The following is a 15,155-nucleotide window of genomic DNA, read 5'->3' as shown; positions in this document are numbered from 1 at the left end:
GTATTTCCATGAGAATTTTTTTTTATTCTCTACTTATTGGTCATTGCTCAAGGTTGTTTTTCACCAACTTCCAACTGTGTTTCATTAAGGGAAATTGATAAATTGGATGGATGAAGACAAACCATTAGAAATGTAATTGAGTTAAGTGGTTCTTCCTCATTAATCTGTTGTCCTTATTTCAGTATATTTTAAAGCAGATGCTTGTTGCAATCCTATGCAGTGTTTCCTAGTGGGTATTCTGCTGGACATCTGTGTACTGGGCAGGTCAGAGATACATGATTAAGAACATTCCGCCCTGAGTCTTTGGGGAGGGGCGGCATATAAATTAAATTAATTAAATTAAATTAAATTCTAGATGCTTTTTTCCCCCATATACTTAGATGAGTGCAATAGCTATGACCACATATCTTCTAAATTAGAAATGTAAGAAGAATATTTTAAATTAAATCCATATTTCAGCATCGTTCCTTAGTCATGCTGCACCGGCTGGAAGGGTTGGGGGTGGGAGGCACCGTTTTACGGTGGTTCTCCTTCTTTCTCTCTGATCGGTCGCAGTTTGTGTTGACAGGGGGGCAGAGATCGACCCCGAGGCCCCTTATATGTGGGGTGCCGCAGGGATCGGTTCTCTCGCCCCTTCTGTTCAACATTTATGTAAAGCCACTGGGCGAGATCATCCGTGGTTTCGGGGTGAAGTACCATCTGTACGCTGACGACACCCAGCTGTACATCTCCACCCCGGACCACCCCAACGATGCCCTTGAAGTGATGTCCCAGTGCCTGGAGGCCGTACGGATCTGGATGGGGAGAAACGGGCTCAGGCTCAACCCATCCAAGACCGAGTGGCTGTGGTTTCCGACGTCCCGATATAGTCAGCTGGCACCATCGCTGGCTATTGGGGGCGAATCATTGGCCTCCACGGAAAGGGCTCGTAACTTGAGCGTCCTCCTGGACTCACGGCTGTCTTTAGAAGAGCACTTGACGGCCGTGACCGGGAGGATTTTTCATCAGGTTCGCCTGATTCGCCAGTTGCGTCCCTTTCTAGATCGGGACTCGTTACGCACAGTCACTCATGCCCTCGTCACCTCTCGTCTGGACTATTGTAATTCTCTCTACATGGGGCTCCCCTTGAGGTGCACCCGGAGGCTCCAACTGGCGCAGAGTGCGGCCGCGCGGGTGGTTATGGGAGCAACATGGAGCTCCCATGTAACACCTCTCCTGCGCGAGCTGCACTGGCTCCCGGTGGTCTTCCGGGTGCGCTTCAAGGTTCTGGTTACCACCTTTAAAGCGCTCCATGGCTTAGGACCTGGTTACTTACGGGACCGCCTACTACCATCAACAGCCTCCCACCGACCAGTACGCTCCCACAGAGAGGGGCTCCTCCAGGTGCCGTCAGCCAAACAGTGTCGGCTGTCGGCCCCTAGGGGGAGAGCCTTCTCTGTGGGGGCACCGACGATCTGGAATGAGCTCCCCCCAGAGATACGGAGGATTCCGGATCTGCGCACCTTCCGCCGCGAGCTGAAGACGCTTTTATTTCATCAAGCTGGCCTCGCCTAAATCTTCTCCCTTTTAAGTGTAAATTTTAAATTTTTAATGTATTTTAAAATATGGGTATTTTAAATTATGGGTACTAATTCAGCCAAATTTATTTAATTCATTTTATTCGATTTTAAATTCTGTATATCTATGTGTTTTATTTCATGGCTGTGCACCGCCCTGAGTCCTTCGGGAGTAGGGCGGTATAGAAATTCAATAAAATAAAATAAAATAAATAATTAAATGAAATAATCATATGTTGTCAGCAAAATAGCAGTAATAAAGAGAACAAAAATCCAAAACAAGCTTTTACATTTGCATCACTATATTCTAGATCCTAGTCAGGAACATGTTTAATCCCATTAATCCCAGCATAGTTGAGGAATATGTTTCTTTGAAATGCTTGCATTGTACATGAGCATTTTCTATTTTTTTTTTAATTTCAAATGCTTCTGTGACCAGGACAAAAACATAAGTGTGCATTGATGAATTGATATAAAAATGTATGAATTGATATAAGAAAAACCTTGTCAACAATACCCTCCACCGTTATAGAAATTCCTTCTATCACATCGCAGTTTGAAATATGAGAACATTTAGCATAGCATCTCTTTATAGAATTACAAATTTTACCATTAGATTGCCCCAGAAGTGATCCTCAACTTCCAATTATCTTAATAAATTTTTGCCTTCCCTTTCCATGAAATGTCACTCCTGTTTCAAGAATTACTGGAATTTATAGAATTACTAACAAGGTCTGCTAGAAATTAGTTGGTTCTCAGATAATAAGTTGGTTCAGTGGTGAAATATAAAATTTGTTACTATCGGTTCTGAGGGCGTGGCTTGGTGGGGGGGGTTAATGTGACTGGGTGGGCGTGGCCAACTTTTTTTTTTTTACTTTTAAAAGCATTTTTTCTACAACCTTAAGAGGTTGCAGAAAAAAATGATTTTAAAAGCCTCTGGCCATCAGGCAACTCAGCTGGGATCGTCAGAGGCTTTTAAAAGCATTTTTTCTGCTACCTCTTTGGCCGAAGAGATTGCAGAAAAAATGCTTTTAAAAGCCTCTGACGATCCCAGCTGAGCCGTGCGATCATCAGAAACTTTTTTTTTTCACTTTTAAAGCATTTTTTCAGCTGAAGAGATTGTAGAAAAAATGCTTTTAAAAGTAAAAAAACAGCCTCTGAGGATCGCGCAGCTCAGCTGGGCATGAGTGGGGGCACAGGGATTTTTGCTACCCGTTCTCCGAACCACCCGCCGCAATCACTAGCAGATCAGGCAATCCGGTCCGAACCGGAAGCATTTGACCTCTGAGTTGGTCCTACTAATTTCTTGCCATTAAAGCAAATATGCTGCTGTTAAACTCTTGTTAGTGAAATAGAAACAAGATGCTATTTTTGTTTTTCTTAAGCTGCCCTGCACCAGTCACTCTTTGTCCTTGCAGATGTCCCAGTTGGATGAGAAATGACTATATTCAGATGCTCCCAAAGTAATGGCGATATGCTGTAGGAAATCCCACTATTTCAGAGTAGTAGTTACAGGGTGCATAATGTTCACACTGTTCTTGCTTCATCTCCATCGGGGACTTGAACATTTCGTAGTACCTGAAGAAAAGGGACAAGATCAGAGGAAGAAGCAGCAATACTGTGAAACTATGTTGGAGGCTTGACTTCATAGCCTTGCACTGTATCCCTTCCTTAAATCTTAATGTGAATGATGCCATTTCCTTTAAAATGAGGTAAGCCAATCTTTCTATATTTGTGCCATCTCATTTTGCTGAGCAGGCTGGAAGAAGAGCTCAAACAGGAACCTGCTAAGCCTTTATACATTTCCCCATTAGTGTAGCATCATGAATCCAGCTCCTGAGTTATCCCAATTCCAGGCTTCCCAATTCATTTAGTTATATTCAGAGATAAACTATTGATGGGTAGATCACCTGCTGCCACTAAATGGGTTTTAGTAATAAACACATTACTGCATTTGTTTTGCCCGTATTTGCCAATAATTTACAAAGAAATTATTGTAATATATGCAATTTTATCTCAGTAACTGTTTCTTAAAAACAATAACACCTTTAACTTAGAATGTTATTCCATGGAGAAACAAAGGAGAGTTTAACTGTATTCCTGCCAATCATTTTTACTTTTAAACTACAACAACTCTCTATTAGATTTTAGCCACATATTTATAAGCATGTAACTAAAGTTAGTATAGATGGGGAATCAGTTTGAGAGTAAGTTATAGGTTTTGGGTTTTTTAAAAAAAGTTGATGGATGAGAGCCTTAATGGGTCTTTATTATACCTGGAGTTGGGCTTAAATAAATTTAATTTATTTAATTTAATTTTAATAAATTTCAAAACAATACTTTAAAATTAGCCACCAAATTTATGGTCAAGGAAAAGAAATTTAAGAGAAATTCTTCAAGAACTCCGCAGGGAGTTGACATAGTACCACTGCTGAAAAAGCCTAATGGGGCAAAAATGTACTGGCTGTCTTCTTTTGGGAAAATGTAAGAAGTTGAGGGTTTTGGAATTACTGGAGAGAGATTTGCACAGTAAAAAATAAAATATTCCCACACAGCCTTCAATGCTTCAGAATTAAATAAGTGCAAGAACACAGAACTCTTATCTAGGAGAATTGCTTCAAAATTATTTTCTTCTTTTAAATAATTTCTAAAGCAAATTTTCTTTCAGCAAATTGAAAATTGGCAGAAAAAAAATCTTTTCCTGGTAACAATTAACACCAATTTGCAGTTTATTTTTTCTTAACTCTCTAAGGCTGATTCAGTGTTATGATACCACTGAGAAAATGATTGAATACTATAAGGTGGAAAAAGAAATCCATGTAAATTAGAACAAACAGGGATTAGGAACAGAGTGGCCAGAGAATTAGTGGTTAGCCCAAAAATAGAACCTTGAGATCCCAAAAATAAGAGAACCCAGGTAAGCCTAAGTGATGGATATTGGAGGAAGAACATGAGTTTCTGTAACTTGGGCAAAAGTGAAGAGCAAAATATGCGGATCAAAACTGCAAAAGGAGCGGTATTCATTCCCAGAACCATGGCAGAAACGAGATGTTACAATGCTACAGGAGATACAGGATCATAGCACTCTAGATCTGAGTGGCTAGAACAGCCATGGGAAGGAACATGAGGTTTGTTGGTTGATGAAAAGAACCTTAATCCTTAATTTACTTAATAAAAGAAGCAAGTTTTTTATTGGCATTGTTGTGAGCCATTTCAGTAGTACCAGAAGCCAGAATATGTATAACTTTCTCCAGCAATTACAGAGACAAAACCATAGCATATGATAATCATAACATTTAAACATTCTTGCCCTTTATTTATTTCATACATTCAGCACCTTCATGAGACTGTAACAGCTGTATGCCATCTGCTAAAATGAATGCAATGTGTCAACTTGCATTTATACCGCTACACGCCAAATAAACACTTCTGAAATACTATATCAGTTACACTGGATATCACCTTAAAAAGCACTTTTTCCTCCCTGCAATAATATTTAAATTAGCCTTGTTAAAGCGAAGAAGAATTGACTGGCATTTCAATGCTTTTCATAATCTTTGCATTCCTCTTTTCTCAGTTACATTGATAATGAATAATTACACATCTCTGCATTACCTTTCAGAATATGGGTAAGCCCTCTTCTGTCTTCTCATAAAGGTATTTGCTTTTTCCTGACCAATTTTAATCCCTGTTGTAAATAAAATACATTTAAAAAATGAGAAAACAGCCTTAAATGCAAAAGCACAAAATAATTTCTGAAGTTAGAACTCCTATCATGCTCTAGTTTGGGGTAGCAAACCTGTAGACCTAGAAATTCCAGTTGCTTTTTGTGCGAGGACACACAGCCAGTGGCAAAAACCATCTGCCCAATTGTACCTTTTTGGACCCATCCTTACCCACCTTTTAGAAAAGTGCTACATAAATAACACATTGGCATTTGCAGGCAATAGCAGATAAATGTCAGCAGTAGCCAGGGTATCAGGAGTGGTGCAACCAGCAGCATGGCAACTAGAAGAGTGAGCTGTGGCCGCAACAGCAGGGCAATGGCATCTGGGCAAGATTGTTGCTGATAAGACATTCAAGGAAGCCAAGATACTACTATCCAAACCTCTCAGGTGAGTTAGAGCAGTGGCATTTAGGAGGTCTGTATTAAGTCAGAGGGCCAGCTATGCTCCAATGAAGCTGGGACATCCACAATCATATGGAATATGCTGACAACAAAGGCCCAGATGATGGACGTCCACAATGGCACTATAAGCCTAACCCACGTCACAAGTTTGTTGCAGTGGGGAAACCAGGAGGAGGAAAGTGCATTGGACATGTTTGCCACCTTTTGTAAAATATGTTATTTGTAAAAAAAACAGCAGGATAGATAGATAGATAGCAAGCAAGCAAGCCCAGAATGCTGCCAAGAGATTATTAGAGGCCCAGAGCAGCAGCTGAAGAGGGACTTGTTGGCACAAAGCAAAGCACAGAAAAAAAGAATTGCTAATCTCTCAAGGCTTCTACCCAGGAGCAAAGTCTAACATCATTATCCCTTAGAAGCTCAGAGCAGCAATGAGAAATCTGCCTGAATCTCTCCCAATAATAGAGCCAACATATCAAGAACCAGGTAAGTGACTTTGGACAGAGTTGTGTGGTGTGGGAAACAGTTGTATGTGGTCATGTAAAGAACCATAAAGGATATTAGACTATAGGAATAGGACAATGAAAGAGACTAGTCTTTTATCAAGCTAGGGGATACAAAAAGGAATAGAAAAGGAACACAGAAGCATAGCATAAATAAAAAAATAAAAATAAAACACTAGAGAAAACAAATTATTGACACAAGTGATAGGATACTAAAAATTAAATGCTAAGTAGAGTGGGAAATAAGGAACAAACAAGGTGAACACTTAAATGTAAATTTTTGCACTTTGTAAATGTTTGATAATTAAAAATTCTTGTTTACAGGAATTGTCTCACCTTCTATTTAGTTTGGAACCTCCTCTAAACTGAAGGTATAAAACCATGAGTTCCCTTTTTCTAGCTTGCTGCTGAAAACTAAAGATAGATTCCTGTCTGTTTGAAGTAGGAAGCAGGTGAAAGCTACAGTTTAAACTGTAAAATAGAAGTAGCAATTAAAAAATAAAACTCCTCAAACATCTCCAATACAACTCTGCTTACATGAATGTTGTGGTCCTTAGCTCCCCTCAGAGTACAAAGTATGTTCCTCTACAAGCAAACATTAGGGTTGCCAAAGCCTGCCTCAGATGGAGTGTTTGGTCACAGGACATTGACTGAAAGAAAGCCCTGTGGTTCTGATCAAAACCCCAACTTCTCACAGTCCAACTATCTATCCAGGGATACGATTATGATAGAATACCATTTCTACATTCAGGAAGCAGGAATTATTTGAAAACCTATGAAGAATTTATTAGTATGATAAATAGCTTCAAGACTGATTGTTTGGTGACCAGACCAGTACACTCCCATAGAGAGGGGCTCCTCAGGGTGCCGTCGGCCAAACAATGTTGACTGGCGGCCCCCAGCGGAAGAGCCTTCTCTGTGGGGGCACCCGCCATCTGGAACGAGCTCCCCCCGGAGATACGGAGGATCCTGGACTTGTGCGCTTTCTGCCATGCCATCAAAATATTTCTTTTCCAGCAGACCGGCCTGGCCTAACCTCTCTTTTAAACTTTTTTAAAATTTTTAAAATTTTTAAATTTTAAATTTGTCTTATGAATTTGGGGTGTTTTAAATTTTGTTTTCCAGGCCAATTATTTAATTGTATTTTAATGGTTTTTTAACATTTGTATTATATGTATTTTATTTGGCTGTTCACCGCCCTGAGTCTTTCGGGAGTAGGGCGGTATACAAATTCAATAAATAATAATAATAATATGGAGCTTCTACAATGTCTAGATATAAAGGATTGTCAAGTGGTAGTGATTTAAGGGCTCAATATGACCCATTTATTGGGTAACATCATGTCTTCTCCAAAAGGAAATGTGGTTCTGTCTAGCAGTCATAATTGTGAAAATATTCCCTGAACCAGAGAATTCAAAAATTACACTAATATGCCATGTCATATTAGTGCACAGTGTTGCGCACTGTCCTCAATTTACCACTATTCATTTAGTGACCGTTCAAAGTTACAGTGGCACTGAAAAATGTGATTTACAATCAGTCCCCCACTTAGAATCAACATAGCATCCCCACAGCACATGATCAAAATCTGGTTGCTTGGCATTCGGCATGTATTTACAATGGTGCAGTGTCCTGAGGTCATGCAATCACCATTTAGGACAGTGTTTCTCAACCTTGGTAGCTTGAAGATGGGTGGACTTCAACTCCCAGAATTCTGGGAGTTGAAGTCCACCCATCTTCAAGCTACCAAGGTTGAGAAACACTGATTTAGGACCTTCTGACAAGCAAAGACAATGGGAAAATCCATATTTGCTTAAAGAACATATGATTCACTTAACAATTGCAGTGGTTCTCTTAACCATTGCAAAAAAAGATTCTAAAATTGGGAGCAACTCACATAACAATAGCCTTGTTTAACAATGGAAAATCGGGACTCAATTGTGGTGAGGAGGACTCCCTATATCTTGTGTCATACATGAAATATCAGGAATCATTGAGTATTACAGATAAATGTCTAATATTCTGAATAGTCAATGAATTGCTGAGACCTTTCAATAGAAAAAAAAATGGCAGTGGTATTTTGGAGGAGAAAAATCATTTAAAATCTGTTGAATGGCCAAAGAAAATGTATGCCAGACACATTTTTTTTTCTTTTTAAAGATGGAGACATCTTGTGAGACCTTGTATGATAGCTTTAGATCTGCCTTCATCAAATAATATTTGAGGAAGCAACTCTAATCCACAAAGTTTATGCTACAATAAATCAGGTAGGTGCCAGGAGAGTTATTTTGCTGCAACAGACCATCAGACTGATTTGGCCACCACGTTCTGAGAACTTTTCTTAGTTTTTGCCAGACTATCTGGCAAGAATATTCCTATGTGTCTAGCCAATAGGACATTTATTCATCAGGGGACTAATAGGCAAACTGAGTTTGTGCCAGGTCTCTTTTAACACCTAAAAGAGATGTGTGTTAAGTTAGCTACCAGGGACCACAAGCTTTCCTGTAAAGTTTCTCCATGTTATTTGGCTCTCTGAAAATTCAAAAATTACAAACAGTAGTAATATTTGACACCATAATTGGTCTACACATGGAAAAACAAGGAACCCTTAGCTTTCCCCCATCTAGTTCAAGGGGTTGCTAACATATTGGAAGAAGGGAAACCTTTTTCTCCCAACTGAGTTCCAGGCAGCTGCATTATCACCCCTTTCCCAGTAAGTTTCCAGTATCTTTTCTAAAGAGGTGGATAAAAACCAGATATCAAATGAACAATAAATAAACAAATACATACAGAGATGGTTATCTATCTATCTATCTATCTATCTATCATCTCTATCTTCTACCCATACACACACCAGATCTATTAGGATCTGTAATGGGGAATTACTTACCTTCACCCAAAACGTTGGATGAAGCTTTAAAAAAAGATAAGATAGTATGAAATATCTGGTATAACTCAGAGACTTTGTATCCCCACTCATTTAGGCACAATATACAAAACACAAGAATACTTGTTTTTACAGTAAGAAGTATTTATTGGCCAATCAGTGTTTAAACAATTTTTAAATGATTTTTAAAAAAAGACTCAGAAAAACTTTTAGTAGTTTACTAAAATAAGCCTATTTGTGTAAGTTATATGAGATGCTAGCTTTCTTCTGTATTCCAAATTTTAAAGCTGAAGAATTATGAAAAAAACATGAAAAAGAAATTATTTTCTTTTATACATTGCCACAAAAATTCTATTCAATCTATCAAACAAACACATTTTTTAAAATTTTCTCTATTTTAAAATCTCAGAAAGAAGGGATTTGGATATAAATTCATTGTGAATATTATCTTGACACTAAATAATCTGAACATATTGTTCTTTTATCTCATACGTAAGAGAAAGAGACTGCTCAAATGTTGATGGGCTGTATGTTCATTCATCATTTGTACTGAGGTGTCTGTATCGCTTTTCTTAAGTCAAGGCTTCTTTCAGATTTATTGGAGCAGATCTCATATTAAGGATCCAACTGCTAATATCTAGATACATATGGAGAAATACTGTAAGTCTGAGGCATGTCACAGAATTGGAGAAGATCACAGCCTATATGTCATATTCCCTTACCTCCTTCACAACAGCAGGGGACTGTCAGCAGCAAGGCAAACAGCAGAAGCATCAGGAGATTCATCGTATTCTCCTTTTCCTAATAATTTTTCTCTGTTGCTTGAGCTTCTTTTGAAAGGTCCAGTAACTTCTTACAAGCTTTTGCCTTTCAGCCACCGCTTATATTCTGTGACTACATACAACAGGCCCACAGCCAAGACATCTCTGGCCCTCTCTTTCTTGAGTCCTGGTTCTAATTCAAAATTTTTCATTGGACTAAAAAGCCCACATCTGGTTCTAGCAGTCATTTGCACATTTGCCTTAAGCCAAAAGCTCCTGTCATTTTCAAAGAATTTCAAGGACTCCCACAAATGTATTTCAAACAAAAAGCAAATGACAAACTTGTTGCTGGAAAATAACAATTCATTCCAAATGGGCGGAAGATAAATAGTTGAAGATCCAAAGCTTCCTGGGGTTCGTGGGATATAAGAAAGTTTGCAGTAACAAAATGTTCAATCCCTTTACATGGGATTACAATGCCCTCTACATGGGGCTGCCCTTGGGGTGTACCCGGAGGCTCCAACTGGTTCAGAATGCGGCTGCGTGAGTAGTTACGGGTGCGTCTCGCTACTCCCATATAACACCACTATTGCCCGAGCTGCACTGGTTGCCGGTGGTCCTCCGGGTCCGTTTCAAGGTGCTGGTACTCACCTATAAAGCCCTTCATGGCACAGGCCCGGGGTATTTGCAGGATCACCTCCTACCGGCCTCCCACCGCCCAGTGCGCATACATAAGGCTGCCCTCCTCCGGGTCCCCTCAGCTAGACAGTGTCAGCTGGCAGTCCCCAGAATGAGGGCATTCTCTGTGGCCGCACCGACCCTCTGGAATGGGTTGCCCACCAAGCACCGGACGGCCCCCGACCTCCGCACCTTCTGTGCCGACGTAAAGACATGGCTCTTCCATCAACTTCCCTGATCTGCCGCGGATTTTAACTTGGGGACTTGGGGATTTTAAATTGGTTTTAATATTATTTAATTTTCACTTATTGTCGGGTTGTTCTATTGCTGTGAGCCGCCCCGAGTCCTACGGGAGAAGAGCGGCATATAAATCTGACTAAAATAAATTGTAATTGTAAAAAAGAGAGAGAGAGAAAGGGAGGGGGAGAGAAGTGAGAAGCATATAGAAAATAATCTGGAAATACCTTCAGAGCTGCCATTACCTCATGAGCCTAGGAGTCTGTTATTCTAAGCCAAGCCTTTGCTTCCTTCAGCTCAACAGAGGAAACCATGGAGAAAATCTTACAGCAGCATGGTTTGTTTGTATAATATGATACACCAAAAAGCCCAAGTACACAGCATCATTTTATATACACAACTTTGGTCATCTTTAATTTTGTTAAGTGTAACTCTTAACCAAGTTCAACTCCACTAATTTGCTCTTACAGAAAACAAATGTGGAACTTGCCTTAGGATTGGAAATGCTGATTTCCCTACATTAAAAACTGTGGCTTTTTTAGGGTGGCAGAAATGTTAACATAAGACTCTGGTTAAAGGCGCACAAGCAGCATCAGTTGGGTAGATGGCAGAAAGTGCATGCTCCTCTGATATTCAGATTTGGATGTTGTTTGGATATTGCCTAAGTATCATGATGCACTGGGATTTAACTCAACTGCTAAGCATTACAATGCACCTGTATTAGCTAGACTGTTCAAGAAGGCACATTAATGAAACTGAAGAGAATGCTTTATATTTTTAAAAAACCGGTAGATATACTTTTAAGTCCACTGAAACTGATTCACGAGCAGGGATGTAGAGAGTTGGCAGCTTTAATGTTCTAATCTTCTTTTTAAAAGTACAATCATATTTATTACTCTAGAGATAAAAATAAAAAACCTTAGCACTATTCTCCAAAGTTAGTCTTATATGCAATAAAAATGCATTCCAGCCTTGAATGGAAAAAATTGCTGTCATTAACATTTCCTTGGAAATGATCACATTTAATGCAACCAATTCCAATACTGTGGGGTTTTTTTTTAACTAATTCAGGATGTCTAACCTTTGTTCTTTCAGTGACTCTTTTTTTGGACAGTAGACACTGTAAGAATATAATCTGAAACAATAAGCAGATCCACAGTTTTTCCTTGGCTCATCGACAGTACACCTATTCACCACTTCTTGCATGTCGAAATGGATGATACATCTTCATCCCACTCCCAATCTATTAAAAATACACTATGAAAATACACCCAGTGCCTGTGTTTTCCAGCTTTGTTTCAAAACTAATGTTTTCTAATGTTGCCTTTCAGAGTGAAAGGGTCTCCAGCAGTTTGTTTTATTCCAGTAGCTGCTCTGGCTCCAGCTGGCTGCAGGATGTTGCATACCCCTTTTCTTCCAGGGACTGGTTGAACATAGCAATGAAAGAATACCTATTCCCTCTTGTTTTGATTGTAGTAACATCTGAATTACAATGGCACTACAGAACCATCAAAGGAAAAAATAAATAAAAAGCGCATATGTTAGAAAAAGGAGATAAGGCTGGAGGGGAGAGGGAAAACATTTATGTGAACATCTGGGAAATCAAGGGATTATTTGATTGTGCCATCAAATTGGTGTTGACTCTTAGCAACCACATAGATTAATTTTTCTCCAGGACCGAAGGAAGGAAGCAAGGAAGGAAAGAAGGAAGGAAAGAAAGAAAGAAAGAAAGAAAGAAAGAAAGAAAGAAAGAAAGAAAGAAAGAAAGAAAGAAGAAAGATACTAAATGATACAATATATTTCAGTAAAATTATTCTCATTCATGCATGGGGCAAGGAGAAGGGCAAGAAGTAAGATCTATCTTACTATCTATCTATCTATCTTAATCTATCAAGTTTTACATAAACTGCATCGAGCACCCAGTCTGTTGCTAACCCACTGCCACCCAGCCAGAGATTTCTGAAGTTGATTTAAGAAACAGATTGGAACAGATAGGAGAGAAGCAATTTAAACTACAATGTGGATTGCTCAGAGATGGTTAACTGGTTGACTGTTGGGTAAAATATTTTTCCTAAGAAATGTTATATGGCTCAGACAGCTTTTCCAAAATTTTATCAGAACATGGTTTTTTAAAAAATTGCTTATAGTTTTAACACTTCAGGAAAAGGAAAAATAAGGTGAACGAGAATAATTTTACTGAAATATATTGTATCATTAGTATTATTTAGTATTATTGGGAGTGGGGAGTCACCATAATATATCGTTGGTAAGGATTAGGAAACCAAGAACGGTTTGATGGGTCCTGAGAGTTGGAGATCTTTTTCAAATAGTTCCAATTAGAAAGCTTCTATGAAGCATGTGCTTCTGCGTAGCTTCCAGTTCAGAAGAAACAGAGAGAATATTGAGAATTTTCTGAAAGGGCTAAGGAAGAGGACAAGTTTCCTTTTGGAAATCTGAGATGAGAGAGATCATATTGGTGTGTTCTGTAGTTTTATTTAGATTCACATAAGTAAAAATAAAAACATAATTGAAAAGACAGTTTTTCACAGTTGTTATATAAAGGAAACCAACCCTAAAACTAAGAACTTAACTATAACACAGGATGGCGCTATTTGCATTATACATTTAATTATATAATGGATTCCACTTGATAAAAAGCATCCACAAAAGAGGCCTAAAACAAGATGGAGCAATGACATCAGCAAGTATTGTGGGCCCAATTTACAAAAGAAAGCTTAACTGTATTGGTTGGAAACGTGGAAGAGGCCTTCATCCTTTGGTGGATAGACAATGGCTACAATGATGCTGATGCTGATGATATTTTACTAAATCATCCATTAAAACCATTATCAACTTTACTGTAGGTGTGGCAGCACATAATCACACTAATAGGTTCCAAACCAAATGTTTTGAGGAATACAGTTTTCACCTATCTCCTTCATGGTATCTTTGATATTCCAGGAATACTTGCACCAGAAGAGTATTGACAAGGCTTCCTTCCATCACTAGCATTTCTTCATTTTATCTGGCATAAGCATTGGACTTGGCTTAGATTGGTGTTTTGATTTAATTTGATTTGGTTTGATGAGTGCTACCCATCTCATCTCATGCTGGATGGGGAGTCCCAAATGTAAGTTTATAAAGCACTGGCTTAAATGGGGCACCCACTCAGAATTTGGGGCTGCCAGGATTCTGCCTGTAATGAGCTAATTTCTCCCTTTTGTCCCATAACTGATGAGAAAGGGCTTAGAAGAACTAGCAAACATAGTTTAACACAAAATATATTGTTAAGGATATTGTTGTGTTACCAACCAGCAGAGTAAGTGCACAGAGAAACGGTACTGAGAGCAATGAATACAATACATACAAACTGGTTTAACAAAGCTTTTACTTCGTAGTGAAAAACAATTGCATAGTCTTTTAGTCAATCCAAGTCTTTAGCCATTCAAATCAATCCAAAGTTACAGATATCTTCTTACCAGACAAACAGCAATTCAACGCTGGTAACAAATCACGATGGTAGCATATCTATCCACGACAAGCAGCAAGTCAAGCAATGATGAGAGCAGGTCCAACAATGACTATAGCTCAGCTTCCTTCTTATATACAGTTTACACTAGTAATTATCCACTTAAGATAAATGAAGTCAGCAGTGCAATGACTCATCAGTACAATTATGATAATTGCAGTCAGCATTCAGTCAGCAGTCATTAGTCATTACAATGACTCAGCAGTACAATTACTCAGCATTACATTTAAAGTTACAGAATACATTTAAAGTTACAGAACACATATATTGCCTGAACAACTTGTTAGGTTTACACCATATCCTAACATATATATTTTTTGAACTGAAACTGATCCTCACCGTTGATCAGCAACTTGTGTAAAATCCAACCAATGGCCCTCAAGAATTACAAATAATTTTAATCCAGCCCTACTGGTGTTGGGTTCCAAATCATAATGTGTTTACTTTTGTGTCAGCCAATGTTGTGAACCCAGACACAATTGAGTCTTACTTGAGTCTAAAGAATTTCATTTTCATTTCATTTCATTTTATTAGATTTCTATACCGCCCTACTCCCGAAGGACTCAGGGCGGTGCACAGCCAAACAATAAAAACACATACAATACAAAATTTAAAAAATAGAATAAAATCAAATTAAATAATTTTGGCCCCGACAAATTTTAAACCCCAAACTTTTAAAACCAATTTAAAATTGAATATATAAAATACTAAGAGATATTTAATATTTTAAAAATCTTTTATAAAAGAGGGGGAAAATTAGGCCAGGCCGGCCTGGTGAAATAGTAAGGTCTTTAAGGCGCGGCGGAAGGTGCGCAGATCCGGGATCCTCCGTATCTCTGGGGGGAGCTCGTTCCAGATAGTAGGTGCCCCCACAGAGA

At 38.7% G+C, this 15,155-nt stretch overlaps 1 protein-coding gene across 1 annotated transcript; it reads right to left on the bottom strand.

Moving 5' to 3' along the window:
* Nucleotides 1-3,004: 3,004 nt before the first annotated feature.
* Nucleotides 3,005-9,858, bottom strand: LOC139319977 (matrix Gla protein-like). Its single transcript, XM_070948084.1, has 3 exons — nucleotides 9,795-9,858; nucleotides 5,172-5,244; nucleotides 3,005-3,134 (listed from the first exon to the last, which is right to left on the bottom strand). Exons 1-3 carry the CDS (start codon nucleotides 9,856-9,858, stop codon nucleotides 3,005-3,007), a joined length of 267 nt encoding a protein of 88 aa, XP_070804185.1.
* Between the last annotated feature and the right edge of the window lie 5,297 nt (nucleotides 9,859-15,155).

The sequence above is a fragment of the Pituophis catenifer genome, unplaced genomic scaffold, assembly GCF_029215685.1.
Source record: "Pituophis catenifer annectens isolate HBS135680 unplaced genomic scaffold, rPitCat1.0.hap2 SCAF_7, whole genome shotgun sequence".
Lineage (NCBI taxonomy): Eukaryota > Metazoa > Chordata > Lepidosauria > Squamata > Colubridae > Pituophis > Pituophis catenifer.
This window is presented reverse-complemented; position numbering and strand designations above follow the sequence as displayed.